General features: G+C 32.1%; 3 protein-coding genes across 4 annotated transcripts; 1 reads left to right on the forward strand and 2 right to left on the reverse strand.

Annotated features, from left to right (window-relative positions):
- Positions 1-728: 728 nt before the first annotated feature.
- LOC135948965 (uncharacterized) lies at positions 729-1310 on the reverse strand. The gene is made up of 2 exons (XM_065498419.1): positions 1181-1310; positions 729-1119 (listed from the first exon to the last, which is right to left on the reverse strand). The coding sequence occupies exons 1-2, from the start codon at positions 1209-1211 to the stop codon at positions 836-838; spliced, it is 315 nt and encodes a 104-aa protein (XP_065354491.1). The 5' UTR covers positions 1212-1310; the 3' UTR covers positions 729-835.
- Positions 1311-2098: 788 nt separating this feature from the next.
- LOC135952170 (WD repeat-containing protein 3) lies at positions 2099-8012 on the forward strand. The gene is made up of 2 exons (XM_065502384.1): positions 2099-2332; positions 5265-8012. The coding sequence occupies exons 1-2, from the start codon at positions 2175-2177 to the stop codon at positions 7891-7893; spliced, it is 2787 nt and encodes a 928-aa protein (XP_065358456.1). The 5' UTR covers positions 2099-2174; the 3' UTR covers positions 7894-8012.
- LOC135953159 (stabilizer of axonemal microtubules 1) lies at positions 8013-11131 on the reverse strand. Of its 2 annotated transcripts, none has more exons than XM_065504046.1 (3): positions 10918-11131; positions 9342-10843; positions 8013-8158 (listed from the first exon to the last, which is right to left on the reverse strand). In XM_065504046.1, exons 2-3 carry the CDS (start codon positions 10594-10596, stop codon positions 8103-8105), a joined length of 1311 nt encoding a protein of 436 aa, XP_065360118.1. In that variant the 5' UTR covers positions 10597-10843; positions 10918-11131; the 3' UTR covers positions 8013-8102. The 2 variants fall into 2 exon arrangements, with proteins under 2 accessions (XP_065360118.1, XP_065359366.1); XM_065503294.1 differs by having other exon boundaries at positions 10914-11131.
- Between the last annotated feature and the right edge of the window lie 437 nt (positions 11132-11568).

Consider the following 11568-nt stretch of genomic DNA (forward strand, 5'->3'; position numbering starts at 1 on the left):
TAAAAAAAAATTTTTTTTCGAAATTTTTTTTTAAATTAAAAATTTTTTTTTGTAAAAAAAAATCAGGTTAAAAATATTTTTCCCGATTTTGACTCATTGTAGGTCCAAATTACTATAGCTTTATATGCATCGTTGCAATGGACTTTGAAATATCTATCATTGGATATCTAATGATAGATATTTCAAAGTCCATTGCCTATATTAATGACTTAGTAATCTAGATATAGATCAAAAATAGGTAAAAAATCGAGGTTGTCCCGGTTTTTTCATTATATCTCAGCCATAACAGACGGATATGGCTATATTGACTTCGCTATCTATAACGATCCAGAATATTTAAACTTTGTGGGGTCGCAAATGAAAAATGTATAAATTACAAACGGAATGACAAACTTATATATACCTTTGCCACTCATGGCGAAGTATATAAAAACAGAATTTTGATTAACTCTAAAAAATGGGCATGAAACACTTCTTTAATGAAAATGTTCTTTAAATTCAACGATAGACTGTGCTAAACTACTAATCTGAGGATTGCGGGTTCGATTCCCGACAGAGACTCTAGGTGTATCTGCAGACAAGCAAAACGCTTCGGAGTTTGTTTTTTTTTTTTAAAAAATAACACGAAAATTTAAAAATGGAAGAAAATACTACAATGAAACAAAAATTCAACCACCTTTCGAACATCTTTAATACCCTCCTCTACACATGAAACTAAAATCGTTCAATAACATTTAAAAACCTTTAATGGCAATGTAATATTTTATTTATTTATTAATTTTATTCTATAAGAATCATTTCGTCTTAAAAGCTAATTACTCTTATTTGTGACCATTTATAATTCCTCATGATTAGAGGGGAATTTTCTTAAAACAGCCGTATAAAGACTATAAAAAGCGTATACAGAAACTGAGATAATAACCAGTAAAGCACCAGCAAAACACATGCCTAAAATGTTCCCATTTATCATGCTAGGCGGCCTATGTGGGCGGTGTGTAGACCAGATTTCTTCGGTGCTAGCAGGATTCTTTTGTTGCTGGGCTGTGCGTTCAGCCATTAAACGTTTCATGGTATTTAAACGTTCACGTAAAACTTCTACGGATTCATTATTTGAATCATCTTTAAAGAAACACAAAAAATTTTAAAATTTAAAGTTAAATAACATTTAAACAGTAAATACCTCCAGCTCCAGGAAAATTTTGATAGTCCATTATATATTTAAGTAAAAATTTATTATATTTTTGCAAATTTTCTGTTTTTTTTCTTATATATTTTTTGCTAAGGGATGCTGCTGCTTATATGTATATCTCTTCCTGCAAGGACCTCTTCTATGTTCCTTTTTTTTGTGCGACTAGTATACTTGGCAGAAATAATAAAATGCTGCCAATCTGGCAACTTTATACTCCTGCGGCTCATCTGGCTTACATCCAGCGTTGCCATATTTTTTTCAAAAACTTTTCAAATTTAGAAAAAAATAACTGATTTTCAAGTGATAAAACTGCACATAAAAATGCCAACAAATATATAATTCAGTTCATATATTTTTAAACTATTTTTTTGTTGATTCAATATAATAACCTCAAATTCGTGTCAATAGTAAATAATAAAAAAAGTAAATTGTTCTATTTTAATCCATCTGGTAACTTTATACTCCGGATGCTCCGGCTGACATCTGCCAATTTGGCTCACATGCTACATGGGAATTTTCTTATGGGAATTTTGGCTCATGAACCCCCCAAATCTAAATCGTAAAAACTTCATATAAAACAATGGTTTGGTTGACTTCAGCCGCTGACCTCAGCCGCGGTGTTGCCACCGGTGTTGCCAGAAGAACTCATATCGGCTCATAGGGTGTTGCCATTTGTTGGTTTTTAATACACCATGTTGCCAGTAACCGCCTTAAAGTATGCAGCATTTTATGCGCTTGCTCCGTCGAATTTTTTTTATAGATATTGCCATATCATTGTGTGTGGTATTATTGCAAGCTATTAGTATGGCATCTTTCATATTTTTTGACATTTGCTTTATTTATATTTTTCTAAACATTGTCGAACTTGTTTCATTATGTTATTTGTATACAACTCATTCAAACACGTGCAGAGTAGTGGTATAGTGTGTTTCTTTGTGTAAAATTATTAATTTAAAGAAAAAATATTGAAAAAATCTAATTTGAAATGGGTTTAACTAAACAATATTTAGCTTATAGAGCTATAGACAGTTTTAATATAATTGCCAGTGGTCGCAGTAATGTGAATTTTGTTATTTATAACAAAATAGAGGGTCGTTATGTGGTGGCGGCTGCAGCTGAAAATGTTATTATTTGGGATTTAAGGTGAGTTCGAAAATGTTCTAAATTATAGTTTAAGATACTTTGTAAAGTAAATAAAAATGTGCACAAAAGTTAACAAATAAGTAATGAAATAAAAATAATCAGGGTTATTCATGTTCCAACTTTCACCATATCCCATTGTGGGACATTTTGCATCTGCTTCTAAAGTCGTGTCTTCATTAATTCTTAATTGTTGTTTTGGAAACCTCTTCTAGAATTCTTGGAATAGGTTTGTGCTTTCATTAAATTATGTACTTCATAAACATTTTTTAAATTGATAAGAGGGTTATAAAACAAAATTTCCATACAAAATTTGTTTTCTAAACCTTTGACGAATTTAAAAACTGTTAATGAATATGGGTGTTTATTTGTTCAAACGGTGTCCCAAAAAAAGTTTATAAATTTTTATGAAAAGAAAGGATTTAATTTTAGAACATTGTATAATTTTAGATATTAAAATCATAATTAAACCATTGCATTAATTTAAAAAATCTGATCACAAGATGATAATATTAAATTTTTAATACCAAATATGTATTTCAATGTGAAGAAAATTGTATCTACTACATGAGATTTCTGTAAAAAAAATTATGGACAACATTAATTTTCTATTATATAAAACATCAATTAGTTACTCGGTTTATATTAAAAATTTATTAATAACTCGAATTTTCCATAAAAATTTAAAGAAAATTCTTCAATAACTTTAATTTTGTGTATAAAATTGATCGATAACAATAATTTTCTAATGAGAATTTATCGATAACAAAATAAAATTAATCGATAACAATAATTTTCTACTAAAAATTTATCGATAAAAGAATTTTCTAAATAAAATTTATCGATAACAAGAATTTTCTATAAAAAATTTATCGATAACATGAACAATATGTCATTAACATGAAAATTCCATAGAAAATGTATCGATAACTAGAATTTTCTCTAGAAATAAATCGATAACTTAAATTTTCCATACTAAATGTATAGATAACATGAATTTTATATTGAAAATTTATCGATAACTATTTTTTTTATTTTATATTTTCTATATATAAAAATACATAAATTACTCCAATATTCTGTATAAAATGTATCGTATTCGAGATTAAGAAAAAAAATAATATCGATTCTTTGAATATTCTATAGAAAATTTATCGATTACTCAAATATTCTGTTGACATTATCTATAACTTAAATACTTTATAGACAATTTATAGATTACTAGAATATTCTATAGAAATTCTATCGATTACTCTAATATTTTATAGAAAAATTATTGAATATTCTCAATAAAATGTATCGATTAGTTAAATTTACTATATGAAATTTATAGATTTTTAAGAAAATTTATAAATTACTTGAGTATTCTATAAAAAAATTGTCGATTACTCGAATATTCTATATACATTTAATCGATTACTATAATATTATATACTTAATGTATCGATTACTCGAATATTATACAGAAAATTTATAGAATTCTTGATTTTTTTTTAGAAAATGTAGTTATTACTCGAATATTCTGATGACAATTTATCGTTTATTTATCGATTATAATAAACATTTCACAATTACATGGATATTCTAAAGAGAATTTATTTATTATAAATTTTTTTTATAAAAATCTATCGATTATGATGATTTTTCTATAAAAAATGTAATAAACTAAGATTCTTAATACAATATTCATTGACAACCTGAAATTGGTTAATAATTGGACATTTTTTAACCATAGATCGAGAAATTTACTGTCAAAGACCTAACTCAGTTGTCAAAAACCTAACTGATGAGAATGTATTATCAAAAAAAACTACATAAAAACAGATACACTCGTATGTGTTATTATACCCTTCAGCTTAGTGAGAAGGGTATATATAAGTTTGTCATTCCGTTTGTAATTTCTACATTTTTCATTTCCGACCCTATAAAGTATATATATTCTGGATCCTTATAGATAGCGGAGTCGATTAAGCCATGTCCGTCTGTCTGTCTGTCTGTCCGTCTGTCTGTCTGTCTGTCTGTCTGTCTGTTGAAATCAATTTTCTGAAGGCCCCAGATATCTCCGGGATCCAAATCTTCAACAATTCTGTCAGACATACTTTCGAGAATTTTGCTATTTAAAATCAGCAAAATCCGTCCATAAATAACGGAGATATGAGCAAAAATCCGAGACAACCTCTGAAAATTTCATCAAAAAACACAATGTATTGCATGCTTTGACAAAAAAACAACAAAACGTATGTTTGGATGTGCAAGTTTTGTGTATTTTGTTTTTTTTTTTGTGTTTTGTTTCTTTTGGCGTTGTTGTTGTTTTTTATACAACTAAACGGTTGTTTGGTTGTGTGTTGGTTTTTTTTTACAAAAAAGCAACAAAACGTAGGCTTGGATGTGCAGGCTTTGCGTATTTTGTTTTTTTTGTGTTTTGTTTCTTTTGGCGTTGTTGTTGTTTTTTATACAATTAAACGTATGTTTGGATGTGTGTTGGTTTCATTGGCTTGCGTATTTTGTTTTTTCTTTTGGTGTTTTGTTTCGTTTGGCATTGTTGTTGTTTTTTGTGTTCTTGATAAATTTAGGATTCTGTACGCTGAAAGTGGGCACTGTACATACATATATACTAATTATAAAAAATAATAATGCATCCACAACAAAGGTGAAGGGTATATAAGATTCGGCATAGCCGAATATAGCACTCTTACTTGTTTTTTTTTTAAGTAATTGTTTTGTTTCTATTGTTTTCTAGTGTCCGGTCTATGTATATTTTACCATGATTTTTTATGATTCTCATCCAAATGTTTTTTAGTTCATTCAATCATCACTTTCCATTCATAATTTCATACTTATCCTTAAAAATAGATTAAGTTGGTTTAAGATCTTCAAATTTTTTTTTTAATAAAGAAATATCTCCAATTTTCCATTTCCCTTCTATGAACAACAGATTAGGCGAACGTGTTGTAACCTTTAGACGAGACAAACAGGAGGTAACCGCCCTCAGAGTATCACCCGATCGTTTACACATTGCCGTAGGCTACAATGATGGTGTAGTGGAAATTTTCGATTTATCTAACCCCGAGGTAGCTGTATGTTCTTTGGCTCTACATAAAACGGCCGTTTCCATATTGCGTTACGATGAGCAGGGCATACGTTTGGTTTGCGGTAGTTTGGATTGTGAATTAACGGTGGTAGATGTTATAGAACAGGCTGGTAGTCAACGTCTTATAGGCCACAATGCTCCCGTCACTGATGCCCACTTTATGGAGAAATTCAAAGAACAAAACATAGTGGTGAGTTGTTCCAAGGATACGCAAATAAAATTCTGGAATCTGGAGACCCAATTCTGCTTTAAAACTATTGTTGATAATCGTACAGAAGTCTGGGCTTTGGCGTTTGTAAATGACCTCATGATTGCCGGTTGCGGAGAGTCCACCATGAATGTGTATCGCTTGAAACCTAGAGATCCCACACAAACCGTAAGTCACAATCTGGAATCTGCTGTCGAAGGTCTGTCCATTGACGATGAGGATACCATAAGTCCTATATCGGTGTTAAATTCTGGTGTTATACAGAGAGCTGGCAAAGGGCGTTGTGTGAATTTGGTGGCAGATGCTTCTGAAAGAATTGTCTCGTGTCATGGTACAAATGATTTAATAGAAAATTTCTATATTTGTACAGAAGAAGAGGCCAAAAAGCGTTTACAAAAAAGATTAAAGAAGTCTAAAAAGTCAGGTGAATTAGCTGAAAACGAAGATATTTCCAAAGATTTATCCCTGTCAGATGAAATAAAAAGACTGGAGAGTATTAAAGTAAAACAAAAGATTAAATCTATAGATGTTTTGTTGGGAGCTAAAGACGAACTAAGAGTTTTGGTTAGTTTGGCCAACAACACTTTGCTATTGTACAGCATGGAGGCTGCCTTCAAGAAGACGGGACACGAGGAAACTGTAAAACTGTTGAGATCCCTCAATAGACAGGGCCATCAGTCAGAAGTGCGCAGTGTTTGTTTTTCTTCGGATTCTCTAGCTATTGGTTCCGGTTCTGCAGAATCGTTTAAGTTCTGGAATAGAGATTCCATGCAATGTTTAAGAACTGTATCCAGTGATTATGTCCTTTGTTCACAATTTGTACCCGGAGATCGCTATGTTTTATTGGGTCTTAAGTCGGGTAAATTGCTGATTATAGATGTGGGCTCTGCAGATGTGGTAGAAGAAATTCCAGCTCATGACAGTGAACTGTGGTCAATTGCTTTGTTGCCCGATCAGAAGGGTTGTGTTACCGGCAGCAGTGATTCTACGGTAAAAATCTGGACCTTTGAGTTAATTGATAGTGCCCAAGATGACTCTATGGAAGTGGACGGTGGAGATCAACTCCAACAAGGCAAGGTTTTGTCTCTTTTACACAAAAACACTTTGAAATTGGAAGAAACTGTTTTGTGTGTTAAAGTCAGTCCTGATATGAAATATTTGGCTGTGGGTCTTTTGGATTCTACTGTCAAAGTTTTCTTTTTAGACACCTTTAAGTTTTATCTATCGCTGTATGGCCACAAGTTACCTGTTTTGTGTATGGATATATCGCATGATGGCACTTTAATAGCTACCGGCTCTGCTGATCGTAATGTCAAGATATGGGGTTTAGATTTTGGTGATTGTCATAGATCTTTGTTTGCCCATGATGATTCTGTCATGGGCTTACAGTTTATACCCAAAACCCACATGTTCTTCACCTGTGGCAAAGATGGCAAGATTAAACAATGGGACGCTGATACATTTGACAAAATTCTTACATTACCAGGTCATTTGGGAGAGGCCTATAATTTAGCCATTAGTCCCAATGGACGTTTCCTGGTAACCTGTGGTTCTGATCGCTGTTTACGTTTATTTGAGCGCACCGAAGAGCCCATAGTTTTACAAGATGTCCAAGAAGAAGAACGCGAAGAAATGGAAAATCAACAATTGGCTACTGGAGAAGATCACACGGTTCCCTTGCTGCCTGGCCTAAAACTAGCCTCACGCAAAACTGTGGGTTCTGAAAAGGCTGCTGAATCTATATTAGAGTGTTTGGAAATATGCAAGCAATACGATGTGGAGGACGATGAAAAACCCGATTTACATCCCTTAATGCGTGCTTTAGATGTGAAAAATCCCAATGACTTTGTGCTGGCTACTTTAGCACGTATTCGGGCTTCAGATTTGGAAGAAGCTTTACTTATACTGCCATTTTCTAATGTCTGCGAACTGCTAGAAAAATTACCAGGCATTTTGGAAGAACGTCCAGATGAAATTGAATTATTGGCCAAAGTTACCATGTTTTTGTTTAGAGTCCATATGAAACCCATCATTGGAGCCAAACACATGAAACCTTTGTTACAAACCCTGGTCAAGGCTTTGAAGAAAGATGTGTATTCCTTAAGAGATGTTATTGGCTTAAATCTGCATGGTTTGGCGCTCATACAACATGATATAGAAGAACGTGAAGGTGTAGAACTATTCCGTGAAGCCACTCAAGAACGCAAGAAGCGTGATAAGAAACGTCGTGAGGGTATTAAAAGACAACTTATACAAATGGCTTGATTTTTTAGTTTGTTTCTAATATAATATGTATGTTTTTAAGTTGATATGAAATTCAAAAAATTAATAAAATTTACTAAAATGTATATAATGTAACATTATAAAACATTTATTACAAAATATATAGTTTTGGACAAATTTATTTACTGTTTCAAAGGTTGGGGAAAAATACAGCTATTTAAAAAAATAAGTTCAAGAAATTCTTGCTTCTTTTAACAAATACCCGCCTTAGGAAATCTGGAGTTATTATTGTTTTGATTACAACAAGCTAAAAAAAGAAAAAAATATTATATTACTTAAATTTTTGAAGAAAAATTTATAAATAGCTTGAATTTTCTATTACTTGAATCTATAATTTAACATTTGTATAGCAAATTATCGATAACTTGGATTTTTCTATATACAATTTAACTATAACCTCCATTTTATTAGTTTCTATTCCTTAACTTATAGTTATAATGTATGTTAAAATATTTTTTGCATGAAAACTGTCAGTACAACTTCAGGTTAAAAAATAACTAGTTATCGATAACTTTACTTTTCTATAGAAAAGTTATCGATAACTTTACTTTTCTATAGAAAAGTTATCGATAACTTTACTTTTCTATAGAAAAGTTATCGATAACTTTACTTTTCTATAGAAAAGTTATCGATAACTTTACTTTTCTATAGAAAAGTTATCGATAACTTTACTTTTCTATAGAAAAGTTATCGATAACTTTACTTTTCTATAGAAAAGTTATCGATAACTTTACTTTTCTATAGAAAAGTTATCGATAACTTTACTTTTCTATAGAAAAGTTATCGATAACTTTACTTTTCTATAGAAAAGTTATCGATAACTTTACTTTTCTATAGAAAAGTTATCGATAACTTTACTTTTCTATAGAAAAGTTATCGATAACTTTACTTTTCTATAGAAAAGTTATCGATAACTTTACTTTTCTATAGAAAAGTTATCGATAACTTTACTTTTCTATAGAAAAGTTATCGATAACTTTACTTTTCTATAGAAAAGTTATCGATAACTTTACTTTTCTATAGAAAAGTTATCGATAACTTTACTTTTCTATAGAAAAGTTATCGATAACTTTACTTTTCTATAGAAAAGTTATCGATAACTTTACTTTTCTATAGAAAAGTTATCGATAATTTATCGAAATTAATAGAAAAATTGTCGATAATTTGAATTTTCTATAGAAAAATCGTCGATAACTTGAATTTTCTATAGAAAAATTGTCGATAACTTGAATTTTCTATAGAAAAATTGTCGATAATTTGAATTTTCTATAGAAAACTTATCGAATTTTCCATAGGAAATTTATCTCTACTTTGAAATATCCGTAGACAATTTATCAATATCCCAAAATTTCTATTGAAATTGTATCGATAACTTGAAAATATTTTAGTAACTTAGAAATTTACAATTTTTCTATTAAAATTATTCCTACCTCCACATCTGTTAAACGTTCCCGGAGGACCATAACTCAATTTCTGTATGGTGCATTTTTCTATCGGTGCTGTTGGCTTAACATAACTTGAGGCTCTGGCCCATGGTAATGGTTCCTTAGGTCCTATGCAATTCGGTATATAACTCAATTTATAGGTAGTACACTTTTCCATTGACCCCTGAGGACGACAAATACCTGTTGGTGGTTTTACAGGCGCAGGACGACGATGTTCACAAACATTAACCGGCATATAGGATAATTTATTAACAGTACACTTCTCCAAACCACCCGAAGGACGGCAAATTAAGGAAGGCGGTTTAATAGTGCCACGACGACAAATTGGTTTCGGAACAAAATCATGTTTTTGGGTTGTCATAAAGTACATGGGTCCCGAAGGTTTTATACAGTTCTCACGCGGTCTTATGGCAGCAGTGCGACCAGTACAATAGTTTGGTTGATATGATAATTTCTGTACTGTACACTTCTCCATAGGACCGGTGGGCATATGTAGGCTATTTAGGGGTAGAATGGGAGCAGGACGACAGCAACGGGCATCGTTGCCAATATAACTAAGTTTGTAAACGGTATTTCCATCGTTACAGTCTGTGCCCAGGAACTTGAGGCCGTTCATAGGCATTATGGGCGCTATACGATGGCTATTACAATTCGGTATGTAACTCAAATTGTAGGTACTGACTAGATTTTCATATTTAGGTGGTGGACAACGAGATTTTTCTGCCCAAGGCATGGGTTCCTTGGCAGGCAAACACACTGGCAAATAACTCAACTTTTGTATAGTACACTGTTCTCCGGGTGCAGTAGGACGTATATAATTATATGTTTGTACTATAGGTCTAGGAGGTGGGTTCTTGCACACATCCACGGGCATATAGGAAAGTCTATTGACTGTGCAATGTTCTAAAGGATCACACGACTTCCATATGCCATTACTAGGCTTAATGGGTTCTCTTCTACAATAACCCTTGGGCATAAAATCATGTTTCTGTGAGGTTATGGCATATAAAGGACCTGTAAAATTTAAACAATTATCTCGGGGCCTTATGGGTTCAACACGAGCCACACACGGGTGAGGCATATACGACAATTTTTGTATGGTGCATTTTTCCATGGGTTCCTTAATTGAGGAAATATTATTGTATGGCTTAACAGGTTTTGCTTTGAAGGTATCACCATAATTGCCGGGATAAGAACGTTTGTAAATAGTTTCGGTTTCTAGAGGTTCGGTGGCACGCATAATACAGGTTTGTGGTTTTATGGGTAAAGTTCTAGAGGGTTGTTGATAACAACATCCCGCATAGTCGCCACAATCACATCTTGAATTATATTCACCTACCGGAGGACACGACGGATATTCCAAAGGAGCTTGACAAGGTTCACAACGAGGGGGGCAAAAGTCGCCGCAATAGTTGCCAGCAGCAACTGCAGCATCGCAGGGATTTGCATTTAGAGTGCATTCTTCGGGAACTTCACATATAACTTGACTGGCAAGGATTTGAATAAATTGTTTAAAGGCGTTTTTTTTAGATGAATTTTTAATGTGAATTTACTTACTCACACATAATTTTGTTATTTCTTGTCTCTATTTGGTTTTGTTGGAAATTTTCTTCTTAATATTCCTGCGTTTTTAGTTGGAAGTTATAAATTTTGATAAATTTTTAACAAGAAATCACAGAAATTATACAAATTGACAAATGCACAACCGAAAAAAAATTCTACAGAATTTGGTGTTCGAAATATTTGAAAACAAATTGCTTGAAATTTACATTTGACATACAATTCTAGGCGTTATAGTTTTTATGGCTGAATTAGTTAGGTAGAATTAGTACAAAACTTATAACAAAACAATAGTTAAGTTGAATTAGTACAAAACTTAAACTGGGACCGAATTACTGCATTCGTGATCGAATGAGCTATAATAGTGTAGAAAAATCTATCGATTGATTTTTACAAAAAATGTACTAAATTTATGGCTCGATATCGAGTGCCATAATCTCCAATAGAAATGTTGTCGTACTGGACGAACTGATCCCCAATTCCTGCGATCTGCGACGAATCGATAAATTTGGATCTTCTTACACACATTACAGCGGCGATATTCTCTTCAGTATGCACAGTCCTTCGAAGTATTGGTGTTATTGCATCATTTAGAGAGTGGTATGAAATCTATCCACAGTTCTACGGATGGCTTGCTTAGATGGACGATTAT

This window comes from Calliphora vicina, chromosome 1 (genome assembly GCF_958450345.1).
Source record: "Calliphora vicina chromosome 1, idCalVici1.1, whole genome shotgun sequence".
In the NCBI taxonomy this organism is placed as follows: domain Eukaryota; kingdom Metazoa; phylum Arthropoda; class Insecta; order Diptera; family Calliphoridae; genus Calliphora; species Calliphora vicina.